The sequence below is a fragment of the Grampus griseus genome (assembly GCF_964374135.1).
Source record: "Grampus griseus genome assembly, chromosome: 4".
Classification (NCBI taxonomy): domain Eukaryota; kingdom Metazoa; phylum Chordata; class Mammalia; order Artiodactyla; family Delphinidae; genus Grampus; species Grampus griseus.
The window spans coordinates 92,270,377-92,294,070 of NC_138997.1; the positions used below are offsets into that span (position 1 = coordinate 92,270,377).

The window sequence follows — 23,694 nt, forward strand, 5'->3', positions numbered from 1 at the left end:
TTCGAATGTTACTCACCTTTGCCCCTCCTACAGCCCTAAGCCAGAATTGAAGAAAGAGGTCCCTATTTCTTCCTTCTTTGGAGAAGACCACAGTGACCTTTTTCTTTAAACTTGTGGTTAAAATATTCATAGCATAACATTTATCACTTTAGCCATTTTTTTTTTTTTTTTTTTTTTGCGGTACGCGGGCCTCTCACTGTTGTGGCCTCTCCCGTTGCGGAGCACAGGCTCCGGACGCTCAGGCTCAGCAGCCATGGCTCATGGGCCTAGCCGCTCCGCGGCATGTGGGATCTTCCCAGACCGGGGCACGAACCCGTGTTCCCTGCATTGGCAGGCGGACTCTCGACCACTGCGCCACCAGGGAAGCCCTCCACCTTTTAACTATTATAAATAATGCTGCTGTGAACCTGGTGTAAGTCTGTGAACATATCTCTTCCAAGCCCTGCTTTCAACTTAGATATAGACCCAGAAGTGGAATTGCTGGGTCATATGACAATTCTGTGCTTAATTTTTTAGGAACTGCAGTACTGCCTTCCACAGTGGCTGCACCATTTTACATTCCCAGCAGCGATACACAAGGGTTCCAAATTTCTCTGCATCCTCTCTAACACTTGTGGTTTTCTTTTTTTAAAAAAATAGTAGCCATTCTAATGGGTGTAAATTGGTGCAAAGTAACCTTTTTGCTATTGTGTTATGGATGTCTAAATCTCAAAGTCACATTTAGAACAGCTCTTAGCATCCATCCATCCGTGCCTCATGATCAAAACATTGCCTTAATTTCAGGACCAAACTTTCCAGATTTCTTCTGGAAGGAAAGTCCACACTGAGAGGCCTTCATCATCTAAAGAGCTAGATAACTAACACAACATTGTAAATCAACTATACTTCAATATAAAATAAAAATTAAAAAATGAAGAACTACATAAATAAACCTGCAGCTGAAATCTCTCTTGGCACCTGCGGCGCCATCCATGGTGAAAGAATCAGACAACACAGTTTGTGGTCCAAGCCTGCCTGTGTGTGATTTGGAGCAATAGAAACCTCTTGCTGGCCCATTCATCATGCATGCTTGTCCTAGCTCAGAACTTATGGAGAAAAAGCGCCCCAGCTGGCATCCCTGATATGTGTTCTCTCCGGTGCACTTTGAACTCTTCTCCCCTCCTTTGATTTGGGTGCATTTGACCACCGTTTGAAGTCAGGACAATAGTTTGGAAATGTCTGGAGCTGGATTGCCTCTTTTTCACTTTAAGGCACGTTCACTGCTCCTGGATTTGTCGTGAACTAGCTCCATCATTTGGAAACCAACTCTGGAATGTTTGCCACGTAGATTTGAAAGTCCCATCTTGATGAGCAGATGCTACTGAGTCTGGAGAGAGAGTTTAATGTGGCCTAATCTTCATTTGTGTGTATGTTGGTTTTTCTCCAATTATTCGGTAGTGCTTTCGACATCTTTTATCTTCCACTTTCATTGCATTATGTAAATGGATATTTTTTTCTTCCAGGAAAACAATGATTCACGTATCTGTTAATATGATCATTTTTAAGCTTTCTCTACCTTTTTTTTTCTTTTCAGAATTTTGTACCATCTTTGGGTAGGCAGACTTCCCTGACGACGTCGGTGATACCCAGAGCTGAGCAGAGCGTGGCTTACGAAGACTTTATTTATTTCACTGTCTTTGAAGGAAATGTTCGCAACGTTTCTGAAGTCTCGGTGGAGTATTTATGCTCTCAGCCTTGCGTTGTCAATTTGGAAGCAGTGGTTTCATCTGAGTTCAGAAGTAGCATTCCCGTGTACAAAAAAAGGTGGAAGAATGAGAAACATCTTCACACCAGCAGGACACAAATAGTACATGTGAAATTTCCAAGCATCATGGTTTATAGAGATGATTATTTCATCAGACACTCCATTTCGGTATCTGTGGTGATACTACGCGCCTGGATTACTCACCGATATAGCGGTGGAGACTTGAATGTTAAATGGGAGGAAAACTTGCTACATGCTGTAGCGAAGAATTATACCCTGCTGAAGACCATCCCACCTTTTGAACGCCCTTTCAAAGATCATCAGGTGTGCCTTGAGTGGAACATGGGTTATATTTGGAACCTTCGAGCAAACAAGATTCCCCAGTGTCCTCTCGAGAATGGTAGGTCGTTTGCCTTGCTAGGAACCTAATTCTCATTTTTTTTCCAGACAGCTTGGCTCATAAGAGGAGGGCAGGGGAAAATTCTTGTATTAGTGGTGGGGGACAAAGCAAATGGAATCTGTAATTTTGGACTTTGGGGACAAAAGAGGAAAAGTGAAAAGGTGTTGAGAAGAGACAGAGGAGCAGAGAATAGGATTGAACAGGGAGTTGAGAGAGGGACAAAGAGCCATGGAAGGGGTACCTTGAGAGGCTTGGATCTGCTTTACGTTGGAAAGGAGCTTTAGTGCCACTGAAACGAGGATGAGGAGAATCTTCCTCCCCGTCTCCCTCACAAATCCCACATGTGTCAGTTTTTGTGCAGCGTTGGCTTTTCAGCCAAGCCTACCCGGGTTCAACTCCTGGCTCTGCCGCTTTCTGCCAGTGTAACTTGCAGAGTCTCAGTTTTCTCATCTGTAAAATGGGGGTAATAAATAACAATTCCCTCAGGGCAGTATTGTGAGAATTCAATGAAATGTGCTCAGCACAGTAATCAGCACTCAGTAAAAATTAGTAGCCATAGTGATGATAGAATGCAAACTCTGTATTTTATCCTAAACGTCACAGGGTCACAGCCACCGAAGGATCAATAGAGGAGGCTCCCGTGCCCTTTCTCGGCCTCTCTGAAGCACTGGGGTTGGAGCTCTCTGGCTGCGTGCATTTAGAAGAAGGGGCTGAAGTTCTCTCCATTGTTGCACAGGCACCTTGCTGTATGGAAGCTGAGCGCCTGCCAGCTCCTCTCCATATCCTGCAACGGGAAGCTTATGCAGCCATGCTCCCAGGCACCTGCCTGGAGTCGGGCAGTGTTTCCTAAAGTGGGAGCCTAAGACCGCCTGCAACACAATCACCAGGGCTCTTGTTGCAAATGCAGATTTCTGGTCCTCATCTATTTCCTGCTAAGCCAGGATCTGTGAGGCGAAGGGCCCTAGAATCCACATTTTAAATACATTCCCATGACTCTGATGCACCTTAAAGCTTGAGAACCTCTAGAGCAGGGATAGAGCTGGTGGGACTTTGAGTTGCAGAGGCTGGACCCCCAGGCAGGCTTGGTGGGTGGAGGAAATCCACAGGCCTGTGACAGCAGACCCAGGGACGTGCCTGACACCTCTTAGTCTCCAAGAGGAATGGTTTGGAGCAAGGTGACTTCAGGACACAGTGAGAACACTGGCAGTGAGTATTTCCTGGGGCTACCCCCAAACACCCCTGCATATAATGAAAACCGAAAGGGCCAGAGCCCACTTGCTGTAGAGCCAACACATTTGGCATTAAAAACAAAACAAAACAGAACAAAACCTCTTTATTTTGAAATAATTAGAGATTTGTAAGAAGTTGTAAAAATGGGAGAGAGTCCCCTGTATCCTTCCCCCAGCTTCCCCTAATTGTGACATCTTCCATAACTACAGTACAATGTCAAAACCAGGAAACTGACGTTGATCTAATACTCTTAACTAGACTGCAGACCTTATTCAGCTTACCCCGGTTTTTACGTGCATTTTTGTGTGTGCGTAGTTCTAGACAATTTCATCCTACATTTTATCTTAATAGCCCTCTTCTGTGTCTGGCTTATGTTTGTGCAGTGCTTTAAATACAGAAATATCTAGAAGAAGTAGACAAATTCCCTTTCTGTGTGTGTGTCTGCACATTGGGGGTAGGGTGGGGTGGGCAGTTAAGCCTCTGAAATCGTCGAGCTGCGTGCGTTTTGATGATCCGTGTGCCTCCCTCTTCCAGGCAGAACCCTATGCTAGTATCCGTCTGGAATGCCTTCCACAGGGGTATCTGATTCGTTAAGGAGAAGGAAGCATGGGGCACACGCAGCCACAGTTTTGCTTTGCCTCCGATTGATTTTGTCAGGGCTTAATGATTCCATTTCATGTTTGGCAAATCGCATATTTCTCATTGAAGAATGACGGAATCGCAAGCTGGAAGTTTTCAAATGAAGTCATTTACGAACCGGTTGAGTACTTAGGGCTCCTGAACGTACCCTTAAACTGTGAAACGGCTTTTCTTTTCTTTTGTTGTTCCTTCCCCTAGTCACAGGGCTCAGGAACAGCACAGAGGGATTTTTTTCTCCCAGCCCCCTTCAGACCATTACTTTTGGGGTGAGAACCAGTCTAATAACGCAGAGGAAAACCTTTTCTAAGAGTCAAAGTCACTGGAAATAGGTGTGGGGAGCTTCCTCCACCCTCAAAACCAACTGTTTGTATGGCTAAGAAAAGGCGAGCACTTCCTCTCCCTCTCTTAAAAAGACAAACCAAAAGAGTGTCTGCAGCAGCCCTGTCAAAGTGTCCACGACCTTTGTTCTTGTTATTGTCTGCACGATGGAAGGGGGCCAGGCCTCTGGCTTGTTCCCAGCAGGGGCTTCTTTTTTCGGCTCTTGAAGAACAAGAGTCTAGTGGAAATAACAAGGTGGCATCAGGGCGCCACGGGGGAGCTTTCAGGCCTGGCCTTGTCACAGTCTGCAGCCAGCCCTGGTGTGGGGTGGAGGGAGACGTTTTCTGTGTCAGGTGCCTGATGTCATACAGGAGGTCTGCGTCTGAACTAAGTACCCCCCGACTCGCTTGCCTTTTCTTTTTTTCTTTATAAAGAGAGAGCCCAGTCCCCACGCACCGATGTTCTGTGAGTGTGGTCGCAGTGCCCCTCCATCAAAGCCTTAGCTTCGGCTCCCAGGGCCTGAGCTGTGCGCGCCCAGACACTCTGCAGCTTACCTCCTGGGCTGGGACTGTGCCAGGCCGGGCCGGTGGGCTGATTGTTGGTGGAGGTGCAGCCGGCTTCTGTCCCGCCCCGCTGAGTAAACCTACCTCAGATCAGAAGCCGGCAGCCTTTCAGGACACGTGTGTGCCAAGGCTCGGCCACGTGCCCTTCTGATGCACCTGTTCCTGCTGCATGCTGGGCGTGTGGGCCATTGGCGGCTAGGTCCACCCTGCCTGAGGCCACTTATTGTCCATTCCCTTGGGGGAGGGCACCGGCCATCAGCTGCTGCCCCTCACCAGCCACACGTGTGCCTGACTCACCCAGAGAAAGAAATCAACCACACAGGCCGGTAGCTCTAGGGGCGCACCTGGACTTGACGTCCTATTTTGACAGGTCAGCTAGCCCTGCTGCCTCTATCTTCGGCCCGTCACTGCATATTCAGTTGCTTCTCACCAGTGTTTGCTGTCATCCTAGTCTAAGCCACCATTGTCCCTGTCTGGACACCGTCCGTAGGCTGCAAATGGCCTCCCCACTTGCCCTGGTTCCTCACACGGCAGCCGGTGCAAGCAGCTCACCGCACCCCCTGCAGGCGGCTCCTCCCATCACACCAGGAAAAGTCAGCCATGTCCCTTAGCGTGGCCTGTGGAATCTGTCCCTGTCCCCTTGCTGGCCTCATCTCCTGCCACGCTCACCCTTGCCCACCTGTCCCAGCCACGCAGACCTGCTTGCTTCTCCCTTGATGTACCAAGTTCGCTCCCATTTTCGGACATCTGCATTACTGTCCCCTCCGCCTAAGATGCTGCTCCCCCGGATCACTACGTGGCTTGCTTTCTTATCTCATTCCTACCTCTACACAAATGTCATCTCATCCAGGACAGCTTCCTTGACCACCTTATCTAAGGCGGCAGCCCCACCCCTGCTACTCCCGTCCCATCGATATCCACCTTTTATTTCCTTCACAGTCTTGGCACCGCTGGACCTTGTAATTAAATATATGTAATGGCTTATTTGCCTGTTGAGTGTCTCCATACTAGAACACAGGCTCCATAAGTCCCGCTTTGTCTGGTTCCAGTGCGACGCCCTGCACACAGCAGGCTCGCGGTGACTGTTTGTTGATTGAGTGATGAATGCTGTCAGCCAAGGGGCAAGGACCCTTTCTCTCTTAGCTGATGTGTGACCATCACACTGTGACAGCACCCTCACACGGCTCCGTAGGGAGCATGTGGGGCTGGGCGGCAGCCCCGAGCCTCCCCTAGGGCCAGCACACTCTGAGGCTTCTCCGGTGGAGCCCATTTGGGCTGAGCTGGTTAAAGCTGCAGTGAAAAAAAAAAAAAAAAAAAAAAAGCTGCAGTGATTCTCCTTTGCAACCACACATGAGCTCACCTGCACCCTGCACATGCCCTCTAGTTTGAGTCTGTCCTCTCCCACCCCTATACCTCGGCTAAAGAAGCTTCTTTTACAGGCAGCTGCCTTCCCTGGCTGCCCCCCAACACTCCCCCACCCCCAGTGCCGTCTTTCATGTCTTCCTGGCAAAATCATACTCATATTTCAGTAGCCAGCTCAAATTTTCCCTCCTTCCCCCAAAGCACTTTTCTTTTCTATTGATTCCCACATCAGAAATTAACTTTCTACCCTCCAGCCTCCCCTTGTTCTCTGTTGGTACACATCACCCCCTTAGGATGTGTATCATGTTCAATTCAATAAAGATTGATTGAACACCTATCACGTACCAATTTCTTTACTAAGTCTGGAGGCTCAAAGATGCAGACACGGTCCCTCTCTTTAAGGTGGTTTTACAGGAAGTAAACACAGCTACCAATCGTAACAGCTACTTTCCCTTACTGAGCACTCGCTATGTGCCAGGAACTGGGCTAAGTGCTTTGTGCGAGTATCTAATTTAACCCGCCCAGTGCTCTACTGTCGTTATTTACAGAGGAGGAAACTGACTCAGAGAGGTAGAGTAATTTGTCTAAGGTCACACAGCTAATAATGGAGCTAGGACTTGAACCCAGGTCGTTTGGTTCCCAAACACCATGCTTAACCATTAAGCTATACTGCCAGATGACATCATGAAGCTATTCACTTATTTAAGTCACTTATTCATTGAAAAAAGTTACCGAGCAGTCTACGTGTTAGGCCCTTTGCTAGGGTTCTTCACAGAGGAAGTGCCGTTTGAACAGAAACTTGAAGGATGAGTAGAGTTTTCACTGTCAGAAAAGGAATGAAAGAAAGGCATCCAGGCAGAAGGGAAAAAAAGAGGAGGCAACGCAGACTGATGGGGGAGTGGGGACGAGCCTACATCCCTTGGTGTGAGGGATGGCAAATGAGTTTCATCTTGCACGCCAGCTCAGAGCGATGGGAGTGGCTACCTAGAGCACAGTGCTGAGAGGGATTCTGAGGCCGAGCCTGTGCTTAGTGAGAAAGGGTGTCATGTGGATTGATTACCAATGTCTGCCACAGGTGAAGCGTGGAGTAGCAGCCCTGGAGCTATTATTTGTTCAGGTAGAGTCTCAAGTGTGAGATAGGCAATTCAGGATATAAGACTGGGAAGGCAGGTTGGGGCCGCACTTTGGAGGTTCTTAAATGCCGGGGTCAGGTGCAGTAAGCATTCTGTCCTAATTCTACCTATATGAACATTTTTCTGACCTTCCCTCTTAAGTCAGAAACTGGGGAACCTGGAAGTTTCCTTCTTCTCCACTCTCTTTTCACTAACAATTCATTCTCATTTTCAGGTCCAATAGATTGGAAGTGGAATTTCTTATAACAAAATTCCTTTACAACAAAATCATAGACTGAGTCACATTTTGGAGACAGACTTTACGTGTCTCTGTGAAAATATCAGCTTATTCAGTGAGACAATTCAAGTTAATGACATGATAATACTTTCTGTAACTATAAGAACTACATATTTGATACTTCTGGAAAAAAAAGACACAGTTCTTTCTTTCCCCCAGTTAATCACTGTAGACTGGATTTTTCAGGAATAGTGCTAATGAGTACCTAGCATCTGCATTGCCCTTTATGATTTCTGAACCACTTTTCCGATGCAGAATGTCTCATTTAACCCTTAGTAGCCCCAGGGAAGGACAGTATTCTCATTCTCTCCTTACAGAGGGGAACACTGAGGCTCAGGGAATTTGTTAATGGACTCCTAGTTCTCTATTTTTTCAACTTTGCTAAGCCACCTCTCTGAAATATGCTAATACAGTCCTAACCCAGGTTCTAAATTAGAAGGAATACACTTTTTTATAAGTCGAATTTTCACTGACATGGATCACCCTGTTTTCCTCACCCACTGGACTTTGCCTCTTTGAAGTGGATTGAACCACCACAGCGCCCAGCGCGGGGAGACCTCTGCATGAGGCTGGCTCCTCCCCGCTTGCATGGAGATGCTCAGAGATGTTGTTCTCTTCCCTTGTAGCCAAAAAAGTAATACAGGTACCTGGTGGAAAGTTCAGAGAGCATAAAAGGGTTTGGGGGAAGAGTAAATTCCCACCCACCCTATTCTTTTGGTCCTATTTCTAGAAGCAAACTCAATAACACTAGTTTCTGTGTCTGCTTCCAGAAATGTTCTCTGCCCATATAAGCATTAGATTGATAACCCCTTCTCTTCATACACACGTTGGAGGATACTATAGACTCGGCCCTGCGCTCATTAACAATACGGCAGAGATTTTTCTATGTCAGTACTTGCTACACGACCCCATTCTTTTCAATAGCTCCTTAGCATTGCGTTGCCTGACACTCCATAATTGATTTACCCTGTCCCCTGCTGATGGTCATGCAGGTCATTTCTAGTCTTTTAACATTAACAAGGTTTCTCCAAGCATCCTTGTACATGTATCTTTGTACACACAAATAAATATTTTTGGAGGATAAATTACTGGGAGTGGAATTTATTTACTCTTAAGACTCCTAGTATTGAGTATGTTACAGACTTCCTTAGGCACTCACTTCACTGCCTAGTATCCTTTGGGGTGGTAGTTCTGACCTAAATCATACTTGCTAGAAGGTAGAGTTTTTGCTCTCAGGCTTTGGCTTTGAGGAAAATAAAACTGATCGCTGCTGCCTGTTTAGTATCCTGCATTTGGAAAGCAGATTGAGTTATCGACATTCTAACTTTACTTCTCTGGGTGGGAATATCTTAGCTTCTTTTCCTCCAGGTTCCCCTTACAAACTTTTAGCCACAGTTATTCCTTGCCTCAAGACTATCTCTAACTTCCCCACTAAGGGACTGAGGGTCTCAGCTGCATCATTGTGATGTATTTGAAGCTCATCCTGAATAGGGCTTTGTTATGTAGAAACGGGCCCTTCCCCAGAGCAGGTGTCCTGTCGGGGCTCTGATCACTATGCTGAACTGGAGAATGGGCTGTGTAAGCCCCCCAGCCACTCCACTCAGGATGATACTCAAAATACTTAACAAACAGTATGAGCTGGGGGCCCCAGTCAAGCTCCCCCGGGCGCTGGCCCTGGTGCTGAAACAGGGTGGTGCTGGAGATCCTTGCTGAGCCAGGTTCTACTCTGAAGGAGAAGCCAGGGTGGGTGGGTAGTGGGTGGGGGCTTTGGAGGTTCAAGGCAACACCAGTCATCTAACCAATACACTGACATGTTTCAGTACTTTAACAACTAGTACAGCCTCTCAGGGGCATGCCAGCTGAACACCAGTCCTAGCTCTCTCTGTGAGGACTTGTGAGACGTGATGTGGTTTAATAAAAAGCTCATTGTTTTGCAGTGGCAGACCAGGTTTGAGTCATACAACCTTATTAGTTATACAACCTTCAACAAGACACTAACCCTTTTCTTGTCGCCAAATGAAGGAGTTTGCACCACGTTATATCTAATGCCTCTTTTTGCTTTGAATCTGAGGAAATAAAACAAGCAAAATGACCAAGGGGATAGGTTCCAAACCTGAACTGTTTTCCTGGCATTCTGTGTTTACGTCATAATGATGCCTTTTCCGTACCTAACTTCCTCGTTCAAGATTAGCCAAAGAAATGGATCTGGGGGAAGGACCTGAAAAAAGAGAGACTTAATTTTTGGCTTGGGCAGCATGGGGCACATTATAAAATTATGGAATGTGTTGGGTGAAAGACAGGTTCAAATTCTGACTTGGCCACAACTATGTTCATTTGATCATTCATCCATTCATTCATTCACTCCCTGAATATTTATGGAGTCTCTATCAAGTGTTGGCCACTATTCTGGCTCTGAGGATGGAATAATGAATGAAGTAAAGTGCATGCTCTCTTGGAGCTTACATTCTATGTAAGTGAGCCATTTAACCTGTTTGGGCCCAAGTTCTGGACTTAAGTGTTCCTACCTGTAAATTCTTTAATGGGGCATGGCACTGGTACTGTTACTCCCCATTCTTGTGCCTATGACAGCCATCACTAATCAGTTATAGCACTCCAAGCAGCCAATCAGTTACTAGAAAATGTTATCCCGGGCTAGATGAATTCTAAAGTCCTTCCCTGCACCAGAATTTCATTCATATTAGTTATTTCTAATGAAATGGAAAGACAATATTATACTGAGGGAAAATTGTAATAGAACTCCAAATCAAAGAACTATTAAAGCTACTGATTTTACAAGAGAACCACCATCACTTTGGTTTAGTTGAATACAAAAGATATGTGTTTATAAAAATTATTTTAGATCTTTGCGTCTTAGATTTTCCCTCCATAGTCTTTTGCTGCAAGTTCTCCTATTCAGCCAGCTTTTCTTTGATCACTGGTTAAAGGAATGGCTCATCAACATTCACTTTTAACTCCCTTCACTTTAGAAACCTCCATTATGAAGCCTCCTTTTACTGGAGTCAGGTTGGGCAGAATCAAATCCTGTTCATTTTGATAAATGTTTCTACTATACACTAGATAACTCAACAGCAATCACTAGCAGAAGGCTTCCCAGGGGGCTAACATGACCGTCTGGTCTCTTACGTTCCACTCAACATGGTGGAAGCCAACCAAGGTTGGCTGATATCAACCTTTTGGTGAATTTTTTCCTTGGATTCTGAAGACACCCTTGCAGTATTTCCATTTCTAATCCCCTCTCTCCACTCCCATAACTAACCAGCAAGTCCGGTGTGCGCAAATTGAGCTCAAGTTGCAAAGAAATAAGCTTTGAAGTATTTTTGTTGGAATTGATAACTCCACCCTTTTGGATTTCCAAATGCATCTCTGAGACTTTGAAAACATTGCTCTTATGATTTCCAAGTTGTAATGAACCAGAGGTACCTCTTTATGTAATAAAACATTTTTCCCCGTTGAGGAATGAGAGCTGGGGTGCCCAATATCCCAGGCTGAGGCTCCTGTAATTTCTTCCAATATTGGCATTCGGTAACTTGCGCAGAAGTCAACTCTAGGAAGCCCAGGAAAATAGATTATTTCCACCATTTAATTATGGATATTTAAACCAAGGAACATTTTAAGAAAGAGAAAAGTGATCTTTATTTCTAGGTTGTATTGGTGAATTTTTTTCTTTGAAGGGGGGTGGGGTATTGGAAATTAAAAACTCCGTATTAGCGTTGTAGGTATTAAATATAGATGAAATAACTCAGTTTTCCCTTTCAGATTTGTTACGGATGCTCCTCTTCTCTAGAACCACAGAATTCTCACACATTTGCAAAATAAAGTGGAAGCCTCCCTAGTTTTAAGGTGTATGGTTAGTAATATTTGCATAGGGTAACATGTTGAGGTTATGTGGAAAGTCTGCACGGATGAAAAAAAAAAAAACTGTGCAATTTTAAGTGCATAGATTCTGAAACCAGACTGCTCGAGTTTGAATCCCAGCTCCACCTCTTATTATTCAACCTTCTCTAAGGCTCAGTTTAAAGAGGGACAATAAAAGAATCCATCTCATAAACTGTGAAATTAAGCAAGATTATTCCTGAAATGTGCTTAGCATGTTGCCTGGCATATTCTAAGTGTTAAATAAACGTTAGTATTTTAGCAGCTGTGCATCTATTTCCTCATCTATAGACGGGGGATAATAATGAGGATTAAATGAATTTATATATAAATATATATGCATATATTTTTATACAGTAGTGTGGACCATAGTGAATGCTACTGAAGTGTTAACTGTTGTTATTATTACATAAATTCAAAACACTTTTCTTAGCATTAGAAGTGCAGGATGTAAGATGGTTAAGCACACAGACCCTGAGCTGGAAACTTGAAATTTCGCTCTACTACTTATTAGCTCTGTTACCTTAGGCAAGTAATTTTACCTCTCTATACCTCGGGCTTTTCATCTGTAGAATGGGACTAAGAAAGAATCTCCTTTATAGGGTTGTTATGAACACAAATTGAGATAGCTCTGTAAAGTGCTTCTCAGGTGGCTGGCGTATATTCAGTGTGCAATAAATGTTTGCTAATATTTTCAGACTCTTCATTTAAATGTTTGATGGGAGCTAGGCAGTGGGTTCCAGGAAGAATGTGATGTTGGAAGCAGTGTTTTTCTGGAAATAATTAAAAGGTAGCCATCTTGCTGTTTACAGATGTGGTCACCCTCCTGGGCTTTCTCTTTGCCTCCAGTGGAGAAAACACAGGCATTGTGAAGAAGTTCCCGAGATTTCGGAATCGAGAGCTAGAGGCCACCCGACGCCAGCGGATAGATTACCCAGTGTAAGAAGAGGCCGGTGATGGGGGCCGGTGGGGCGGTAGTACTCTTTTTATCTGAGGACCAGAGCAGGCTAGCGGAGCCAGTTAGGAAGATCTACCTTTGTAATATGCTTTGGAAAAATGATGAGATCTACATAGCTTAGGTAGAATTTGTGGACCTGAGAACCTCAAAGCATTCTGAAATTATTCTTGCACTTGGCAATCAATCCTCGCTTGACCTTGTACGTTGGCCCTGGGAATGACCCAAGTAGGTGAGTCAGGTGTTGGAGCCTGAGGCTTTGCAAGGTGTCAGGTGCAGCCAGCCACAGCCCTGGCAGATTGCAGCCTTCACGTTGCCTTTTCTGTCTTGGAAGATTGGATGAGCTGCTTGAAATCTCACAACTTCTGATCTCCTCCACTGATTTCAGCAAAACCCAGATATATTTTTTTCCTTCTGCTGAATTGAAGATGCTGAAAATTGTTCGTGGTTTACCTCAGACTGGATGGATTCAGCAGAGTGATTTAATTCTTCCCATGCTGCTGGCTGTAGAAAGATCTTGAGTCACTTTACTAAGCGTATGTTCTTGCTACGCTTCCTTGTAATAACTTATCTTCATGAGCTTTTGCTCAGCTGGGTGGGTCAGGAGGGAGCTGTGTGGTACCATCTGTTTGTATATCTTACCACCGATTTGAAGGCCCATTTATAAAGCCCAGAATATTCTAAAGGTCTTGTTGGGATGAGTCCCCAAAGAACCTGGGGCCGCTGCCACTTTAACCCGAACTGTGAATTGGTTACTGGGGTAATGGAGAGCATTCTCTGTACAGGTTTTGACCTTGATTCATATTTCACATGCAAAATGCATTACTCCCAGCTTATCTTTGAACTGCTGGTCACTAGCACAACGTGTGGCATCTAGCAAATGTTCTGACAGCAAATATTTGCTGAATGATTGGTGGATCACATAGCTTCGCTAAATGTGTCCCAGTTAAGTTGACCACTGTTATTTTATCCTCACTCCACAAATCACAGATGGACAATATTTTTTCAACTAAAATAGCCCTAGTCCAGAAATGGAACAATGAGAGTAGTTGTTCCACATTGGTCAGCCAGAACTGTGATACTGAATAACCTAATATGGGCATTAAAATTGTATCTGTGTGTCCTGATTAGCATATAGTGATGCCATTTGCAAATTATGGCATTTTTCTGCCTTAGAGCTTTTATCTTTGAAAGAAACAAAATTGCTCAAAAGGCCCTAATTATGTTTTTTTTTAAATCATTGAAATTAGAACAGCTTCTTATCAAGTCACCTCTTATTAAAATCCAGATTTTTATTCTGTGTCTGGCTTTATAAGCCTTAATCAAGGATTCAAATGGTGGGCCTGTGCGAAGCTCAGAAAGACACAGGAAGGGTTTTTGGCGCAAGGTACAATGTCTGCTAGTTTTGCGCAACGACGCTTAACTCCTGTCTTTTGCAGTTACTGTAACTACCTCCTTTGTCTCAAAAATCAAGCTTTGCAAGCTGATCTCCCATGATGAACACGAAGGCAAATTCATCCCTTCATTGGAAAGAAAGCAATTTACTCCGTCATTGTTAACTGTAATTACCTGCTCTTGCATGATATCAGTCTGCAGAATTTTTTTTCTCCTCACTCTTATAGGTTTACTGTTTCACTGTGGCTTTATTTACTCCATTATTGCAAGGCCAATCTCTGTGGGATTCTGTATTTTGTTGATTCTAACGAGATGTACGGCACGCCTTCTGTATTTCTTACTGAAGAGGGTAAGTATGAAACAGAACCTTTAGAACGATAGTGTAGCTTTCTTATGCTCTGTCTACTGGCAGATACGTCTGTCTAGAATAAGGAATGTTGTCAACGTGGCAATTCAATGAGAATGATGGTTTCCAAATATGGGATTCAAGTTAAACTTGTTTTCTGGAAGATTAAAACAAACATATACAGATGAATGCACATATGTGTTTTGTTTGTTTTGCTTTGCTTTGCTTTTATTTAAAGGAAGAAGGAATGTGATCTAGTCTTATAGCTTTTTAGGACAGTTGTCGAAAAGATATAGCCACTTCATTCACTCCTAAGTATTTTCTGTCGTTTTCACAAGCTTTCATTTTCCTTTTAGGCCACTTGCATATTCAAATGCATCTTGTCAAAGGAGAAGACCTTGCTGTAAAAACGAAATTCACCATACCCTTGAAGGAGTGGTTTCGCCTGGATATCTCTTTTAATGGTGGCCAGGTACTGAAAGCTCGCTCCACCGTGATTCATATCAACATCATCACTTAACTTTAAGCATTGCTGTAAAGTCAGGGAGCTAGGAAACCTGCAAAAACAAATTTGTGGTATCTGATAAACTTTTACAACCATAACACTTTCTAAATCAAATTTTTATCGTTGGAAATTTAAATCATAAGAATTCTATCCCATTTAATTAACTTTTAAAGTGCTTCTTTCGACTCTATTGTGAATGAGTAAAGAATATAGCCAGCTACATAACCACAATTATCTGAGCAATTGAAGCCTTTTCTCCTAGCGAGATAGACTTTGGGGAGATAAATGTTAAGACAGTCTTGGCCATATTTATATAGTGTTATCAGGTCTACAACTTTTTTACAGGAAATGGATTGGTTAGTTCAGCCAAGAAATGGTTTGACTGTTTTGGGCAGTTAAAACAATTGCTTATGCTTGGCATTAAACCGACAAATGAGAACCAACAAACCTAAGTGATGATTCCGGTGAGATGGAGGTCCTTTAACTACTTTGTACTATAAGACACTGCACATAATAGCTTCAAGCTTTCATAACGCAGATTTTATGGATTATGGCACCAGCAATGTGGATGTTTGAGAGCTTGGCTTCTGGCGGTAACTCTTGGAGGAAGATTCCTGCAGCCACAAATGCATTGTGTATGATAGAAAAACTCTCTGGCATGACACATGTTCTGTGATCACTGTTAATTAGTGACATAGTGACATTGCCATAATTGAAGATAATTCCATTTCTTCATATATACGATGTCAGGATGCTACTTTCTTCTGGTTACTTTATTTTCTCATCAGCTTTTTTTATTGATGTGTAACTTCCGATAACAAAACTGGAAAAGACTTTTTGCTTGTCTTGTGTATTAGATAATACACAGACTTCCCTTGGCGGTCAGGTCTATCACATTTCCTTTTTCTGAAGAGAAAAGAAATCAAGTCAGTCCTTGTAGCTTTCCTGAGGAGAGTCTGTAAGATGTTAGCTGGAAGTTTTTGTATGTTTGTTTCCTTAATGCTGTTAGGTGACATCGCTGTGGTCCATGTTTTAGCTTCTCATTTGCATGAGGATTATGGTGGCATAGCTTTCTCTTAAGGTCAGCTCAGTACCACGTGTCACTTAGGTATCAAATCATGAGAGCAAATCACAGATCTTATTTTGCACCAGCTGTATACAAGGCACTGTGCTCAAGGAGCTCACAGACTATTTATGGAAGTCGTATTAAGCAGGTGAGGGGTGTCATAAGGCGAGCTTAATTGCCAAATGGTTCGTATTGATTCACGGAAGAGAGACCGCACTTCACCCTGGGGTGCTCAGGGGAGGTTTCATAAAGAAGGTTCCTACGAATGGGCAGAGTTTAAATGGAGAAGCAAGGAGGGGGTACTTTAGCACATCACTGGAGGTTGGCAGATAAACCAGTTTGGAGTAGAAATTCGCTGCCTATAGAACGCTAATAGAAGAAAAAAATGTCTTTAGGGCAAGAATGTGGAGAATCTTGAATATCATGGAATTTAAATTTCTAGTTGCAAGGCAGCACAGCATCATCGAAGCTTTCGGAGCAGAAGAGTAAATCAAAGTAGTTCTTTAATTAAAGAGATGAATTTAATGGCAGAGTACACGATCGGGTAAAACAGGAGAGAAGAATTAGGAAGACCAGATGCAGTGGAAAGAAAAAAGAAGTAGATTTTTTTTAGTAAGCTTTTGCCATTTGCCCTTTCGTCTTTCCATCCCATCTGGTCTCTCTGATCACATAGGTTCCAGAATAGTACTTATTGTTTTTCTACACAAAATCCAGCTCTGTGGTGAGACTACTATATTCATTGCTTTGACTAAATGGACACATTGGCTTAAAGTAAATGGTTGGTTTACAGAAACAACTGGTCTGAGTCATTTTCTTCGCTGAACCAACATGCTCTATATGGCTGAATTGGGTTGGATTTTATGGGTTACCTTTTCTTTCATAGACATGGTGTTAGAGCCACATCTTTGACAATCTAATTAAGTCAGAATGTGTTTTCTGAACACTTGCTCTGCGCTAGCACTGGGGGGAATAAAGGGAGCCCCTTAACCCCAGGGGCTTATGTTGTAGTCCCAGACACGAGAAGAATACACGGCAGCTAACAACATTTGCGACGAAAACATTGTCACCATTGAAATGACAGCGACAGTTCTCAGTGCTGAGGGAGAGAGGTTGGAAAGCCACAGTGCATGAAGAACATTCATCTCCTGTCTTGTTTTTCCCCCTAAGGCTCTCCTGGAATCAGAGACAAATTCCAAGAACTCCTTGTAGTATCTTACGCATTTCCTTGTCTTTTTATGCAACAAGCTTTCAAGCACGAATACACCAAGTGAACCTTTGGCTGGTAGTGTGGAAGTGTCTACAGCCCACTGGGGAAAACTGCATTATAGATATTTTTATCACATTAAGTCATTTGGAGGGACTTTCCTGGTGGACCAGTGGTTAAGACTCGGAGCTTCCACTGCAGGGGGCATGGGTTCGATCCCTGGTCGGGAACTAAGATTCCGCATGCCGTACAGTGTGGCCAAAAAAATTCTTTTAAATAAATAAATAAAAATAAAATGACCGAAATACTTCTTTAAAAAAAAGTCAGGACTTCCCTTGTGATGCAGTGGTTAAGAATCCTCCTGCCAATGCCAGGGACACGGGTTCGAGCCCTGGTCCAGGAAGATCCCACATGCCACGGAGCAACTAAGCCCGTGCTCCACAACTACTGAGCCTGCACTCTAGAGCCCACGTGCTACAACTACTGAGCCCCCGTGCCACAACTACTGAAGCCCGCACGCCTAGAGCCCATGCTCCACAACAAGAGAAACCACTGTTCGCCGCAACTAGATAAAGCCCACTCAGCAATGAAGACCCAACTCAACCCAAAATAAATAAATAAATTTATTTTTTAAAAAGTCATTTGGAGAAATTAAGTGTCTTAAGTCTCGAAATATACACAGGGCTAGTAAACTGCTCCTTTTATTTTTTGCAGAAACTGATCAGGTGAAAGACTATGAAGCCTATTTTACGAGTAACTCATATCCAGGACTGTATTTATGATGTGGGGTCTTGAGGCATAACTGATCCTTGTGTATCTCTCCCAACATAGATAGTAGTAACCACCAGCACTGGACAGGATTTGAAAGACTACCATAATCAGACCATTAGGTAAGTGTGATTTTTCTTTTGATTCAAAATTTGCTGGATGAGGGTTAAGGAACCTTCATATGTTAGCCCTCAACCCTGAAGTTATTCCCACCCTGTCTGATTCAGTTTTTTCAAGCATGGACTGTGGCTAATCTTTGTACTATTTTTTTCCTTTTTAAGTGTACAAAAACTCTCCATGTGTTCCCCACAACCCTTTTTTTTTTTTTCCAAGCAAGAGAAACTAGTTCTCTCTCCAGATCTCACTGTAAATTCTTCCTTTCATGACACTTTATAATTTGTTTTCTTTGAAAATTATCTTCTACAAAGGATTTGGAAAAACAAAAGTATTAATGTTGCTTATTGAGAGGGTTTGGTAAGTTTGGCCTAGTATAAAACATAAAAGGAGACAGCCTTCATATTTATGTGTATAACGTAAATTTGAAATGTATGCAACTATTGATACTGGTATAACTTTTCAATCTTATATAACGATTCCCTACAAGAGTTACAGAAACTGAGAATTGGGTCTTTTTCCTCATTTGTCCTATATTTTTAATTTGCTTCTACATCCCTGTTTAAGAGTGGGTCACATAGTGTCAACCATGGGGCATGAGCTCTCCTTTAGGAACTCGGGATATCTCACCATAGCTAGATTTTATATATATCTCAATATATATAATGTCTATGTCTATGTGCAAATTCAAATGCTTAAGAATAAGTAAAGAACAGAAACAAAAATTAGCAGCTTCCTATGTATAATTTAAAAAAATATATCAGGGGACTTCCCTGGCAGTCCAGTGGTTAGGACTCCACACATCCAGTGCGGGGGGCACGGGATCAATTCCTGGTCGGGGAACTAAGACCCCGCATGCTGCATGGTGCGGCCCCAAACAAAAAAGTATTAAAAAAAACTGTATCAGGACTGTTGGGCACTTTGGCTGGGGGATGGGGGGGAGGTTCATTCCTTCATCCTTTAGTCATTTCACTATGCTTAGCCAAACACCGTCTCTCCAAGCAGGCTCCGTTCACTCAGTCTCCACACAGTCCCGATTTTCTTGGAAACCAATTATTAAAGAAAGGAAAGCAAAGAGGGGTGATGACAGCAGAGTAGGGGACATACGCCCTACTTTTTTTTTTCCCCACCGTTTCTGTTTACATTGAAGTCAAACAATTTCTTTTAGGCTCTGGGCACATAGAACAATTCTTATTTTCATGACTGGATTAAAGGATTAGAGTTATAGCGAAAGGCGAAAGCAGTGTTGTTCCTTAGCCTGCAAAGAGAAAGTCAGGGGGTGACTTGATAGCTATATTGAAGCACAGAGGCTGAGGCCTTAGAAGTCTTAAGCGCACCAGGTGGATTTAGACCAGTGAGGAAGAATTCAACAGATACGCGTTTTGTTATATAACCAGCGGCCATGGGATCTTCTATGAGGAGTTTGAGGATAGGAAAGGCCTGGGAGTTTGCTTTGGAGAAACAGCGGATGCGTGGCCCCTTTAGAAATCTCTTCGAGTGCGCTGTTCTGCCCCAGAAATTAAGGGTTTGCATTTCAGGATGTGAGGTCTAAAATAATACCTGCCCTTTCTCCCCTGACACCCACATGCAACCTCAGACACTTTGGACAACCAATTGAATTTCATAAGCTTTTTTTTCATTTTCTATGTAAGGGCTTCCTTTCTTCTTAGATCCCAGAAGTGTAGATGCTGACATGAGCGGCGTGAATCACGTAAGATCCAGGGCTGGGAATGGGTGAGGCAAGGGAGGCACCTTCCGCATAAAATGTAAGGAGACACCAACACAACTTAGTCATTCTGTTAGTTTGCCAAGGCTGCTGGAACACAGTACCGCAAACTGAGTGACTTAAACAACAGAAATGTATTGCCTCGCAGTTCTAGAGGCTAGAGGTCCAAGAGCAAGGTGTCAGCAGAGCTATGCTCCCTCTGGAGGCTCTAGGGAAAGATCTGTTCTAAGCTTCTCTCCAGCTTCTAATAGTTGGCTTGTGGCAGCATAATGCCAAACTTCACGTGGCATTTTCCCTGTGTGAGTGTCTGTCTTTGTCCAAATTTCCCCTTTTTATAAGGATACCAGTCATATTGGATTAAGGGCCCACCCTATTCCAGTATGATCTCATCGTAACTAATTATATCAGCAATGACCCTATATCCAAATAAGGTCACATTCTGAGGTACTGGGGGTTCAGACTTACACATATGAATTTGGGGGGGGACACAGTTCAGCTCATAACGATAGTCATGATAAATAACATTTAATACAGTATTTTTAAAAATCAAGATTAATGTAAAGTATCCATGATGAACAAAATTGCAAAATTTTAAGTAAAGATGGAGTCAGTATGATCCTTAAGATTCCAGAATTCAGGACTGATTTTCAGGCACATACCAATTCAACAACCTGGCGAAGGCTTTGAAATGATTCCTTACCTGGTAATACGAGCAGTCCCCAGGCGCAAGACTTCCTCTTACCACTGTCTCAGCTGCCCTTCCTGGGACCCCCTCCATCAATAGAACAACTAAAGAATTAATGTTGGGCCCACCTGGGATTCCAGTGGTTAGCTATTAGGAATCTCAATCACCAGAGAGATTTCAGAATGGGCCAAGGTAGTAAACTAAACGTCAAATATTGTAGATGGTTATAGGTGTTCCAAGGAAAGCCTCTTAATCTTCCTTTTTATTTGTTCTTGTAAAATAAACATAATGATAGCTGTTATCCCGCAAAAGTGGTGTACGAAGATCAGTAATTAAGCGCTCAGAAGTTCAGTGCTGCACCGCATGAAAGGCTGCAGTAACAACTGCAGACTTGTCTAGTGTCGAATTCATTCATCTGTCCATCCGTCCATCCATCCAGTATATATTCATTCACCCAACACATTTACCACATGCCTGACACAGTGCTGGACTCTGGGAATAAAACGATGAAAAACAAGAATACAGTCCATCCCTGCCTTCATGGAACTAAAAAATCTAGTGGGGGGAAGAAAGATCTTAAACAAATACATTCACAAATAAATTTAAAATTACAGATTGTGATGAATGCAGGGAAGGAAATAAATAGGTTGGCTTGAGGGGATCCCAAAGGAACCAGAATTTAGACCAGGCCCTGAGGAAGTGACGCTTAAGATGAGATTACTTTAAGGGGTGGGAGGGACCGCTGTTTTGAGGCTTTAAATTCCCCTGCTGAAGAACCCAGGAGCAGGGACTTTCCTGGCGGTCCAGGGGTTAAGACTCCGTGCTTCCACTGCAGGGGGCCCGGGTTTGGTTCCTGGTCAGGGAACTAAGATCCCACATGTCCCTGCCATGTGGTGTGGCCAAAAAAAAAAGAACCCATGAGCCAAAACTGTTCCCTAATTCTGAGTGAGGCCTAGTTAAAGACAGAGGCAGGCAATCCTTCCCCGCTGCTGGGTCCTCCACAGTAATAAACCGGGGCACTCTCCCACATCCAGATAAGAGTAAAGATAGTTTGCCAGCTTGTCTGAGGCTTGCGGAAGGGACCGGCTTGGGCTTTTGAACTGTCTAGCTCAGCTCTCATGTCAGCAAAATTGATGACCATCAGACAACGCACAGTGCAAGGAATCCCTTGCAGTCTTGGTGCAGCCACTGAGAATTTTAGAGGAGAAAAATGTGGAGGCGCTGATGTGGAGGGAGACCGAGCTGGAGAGATGTTAGTTGTATTATAATGACGATAAACAATTGCAATCTAGTACCATAGGGACCAAGTAATTTATTGATTAGTTGAGAATTCAGTTAAAGCAAAGATCTATAAAAAAAAGTGTGTACATATTTTATTTTAATTTAAAATATGGAAATGTACATTAATTTGCCAATCTAGCTAGCTAGAGCCTTGCCTTTGAGTATGGGTCTACTGATTGGAGTTCCCTGTGATCTTTCTTGCATAAACGGTACCCAATTTCTGTTTCTCCCAAATGAAAAGAAAACAAAGACACTGGTGAAACTATCAGAGCCCCAAATCCATCTAGATTTCTTCAGTTTCTTTTTCCAGCTGTCCTAATTCCACAATAATTTTTTTAGTAACCATTCTTTACTGAGTCTACCGAAAATATTCAACTTAATTTTTAAAGAATGAACATCTCTTCTCCATCCCTATTTTATTGGATCACATAAGATTGAATTACATTGTATGGTTACAATGACCATACAGTTGGCAATTGACAGGTTTGGGAGCAAACACATCCTCCGTAAGCATGCAACTCAAAAAATGGCAGCAGGGACTTCTCTGGTGGCACAGTGGTTAAGAATCCGCCTGCCAATACAGGGGACACAGGTTCGATCCCTGGTCCACATGCCACACAGCAACTAAGCCCATGTGCCACAACTACTGAAGCCCACGTGCCTAGAGCCCATGCTCAGCAACAAGAGAAGCCACCACGATGAGAAGCCCGCATGCTACAACGAATACCCAATGCAGCCAAAAATAAATAAATAAATTTAATTTTAAAAAATGGCAGCAAAAGTCCAAGTTGGACTAGGTTAATAGTAATAACTGTAGTTAACAGCTATGGTGCCTGCTATGTGCCAGGCACTGTTCTAAATGCTTTGTTTAAATATTAAATAAATTTTCCCAACAACCCTGTAGATAGGTACTATTTTTATCTCCATTTAAAAATGAGAAGACAGGGAATTCCCTGTCGGTCCAGTGGTTAAGACTCCGTGCTGCCACTGCAAGGGGCCCGGGTTCGATCCCTGGTCGAGGAACTAAGATCCCACAAGCCAGACGGTGCAGCCAAAAATTAAAAAAACATTTTTTTCAAATAAAAAAAAAAAAAATGAGAAGAAGCCTCCAGAGAGGAACCTCCAGCTGGCAAGCATCCAGCGTGTTGTAGGGATGAGCCGTGAGGTGAGCTGGTGAGTTGATTGAGCAGAGTTCTATTATGAGAGCTTCTACTGCAGAAGCATTGCTTTGTGTCCCCTGAGTGCTGGGTAATACTTCATGAGGGTAGTTGGAATGTTCAAATCTTTCGAAGGTCTTGAAAAATTTAATCAATTCACAGCTCTCAGAGATAATTACTTTGTGGTCCCACGTAAAAAAAAAAAAGAGAAGAGACCGTCACCTTAGTGCCCTTCAAGCCTGAGATTCCAGAAAAAGAAATAGCAAGAAATAAAGCATTTCTTTTCCATGTTAGTTGCCTTTGTAGAAAGCTGATTTCTAAGTGTTCCCTCTTGCCGCCATCGGTTGTTGTTGTCAGAGTGTCCATTTCTTCACCTTTTTGTCTTCCTTCCAGCCGGGAGCACCTGCCCAGGGTTGGGTTTCTGCCTAACAGCCCATCCTCTCTCCTGGGATGACCCCCGGTTGCCTGGTTTCTCCGACCCAACCACTGGCTGCTCTGTCCCATCCGTGTCACCCTGGTCCATCGCTCTTGAGGCTGCCGGGCTCCTGGCGGCCTGCCTGACATGCTGCGTTCTTCCCTTCTGCTGCCCTCTGCCCTCCCTGGCTCTTTTTGTCTTTGCCTGGCTTCTCACTTGATGCCTATCTTGATCTGCCCTTGCTGTTCACATATGCTCTGATGGCACCTTGTCCACGCATTCCTATTTTACTTTCTGAATAGGTAATAAATGCATCGTATAAAAAACCAAAACAATGTGAAAAGGTCTACAGTTAGATGTCTTGCTTCCAGCTCTGCCTCCATCCACTCCATCCCCTAACCCCCATGCCATGTGGAAAGACTTTTATTAGTTTCTTATATATACCTCCAGAGTTTTTTTTTAATGCAAATACAAAAAAAAAAATCCATTCTCCTCTTTCTTGGATAAAAATATATTT

General features: G+C 43.4%; 1 protein-coding gene across 3 annotated transcripts in view; it reads left to right on the forward strand.

The window, feature by feature from the left end:
- The first annotated feature begins 1,614 nt into the window (after positions 1-1,614).
- Positions 1,615-23,694, forward strand: part of SEL1L3 (SEL1L family member 3) — an 85,114-nt gene continuing 63,034 nt past the window's right edge. For 2 of the 3 annotated variants that reach the window (XM_082653246.1, XM_082653248.1), the window contains exons 1-5: positions 1,748-2,144; positions 12,373-12,499; positions 14,138-14,259; positions 14,613-14,728; positions 17,863-17,921. In XM_082653246.1, the coding sequence (XP_082509372.1) occupies positions 1,871-2,144; positions 12,373-12,499; positions 14,138-14,259; positions 14,613-14,728; positions 17,863-17,921 (698 nt within the window). In that variant the 5' untranslated portion in view covers positions 1,748-1,870. Of the gene's footprint in view, positions 2,145-12,372; positions 12,500-14,137; positions 14,260-14,612; positions 14,729-17,862; positions 17,922-23,694 lie in introns of all 3 variants that reach the window. The other variant, XM_082653247.1, reaches the window with a different exon arrangement.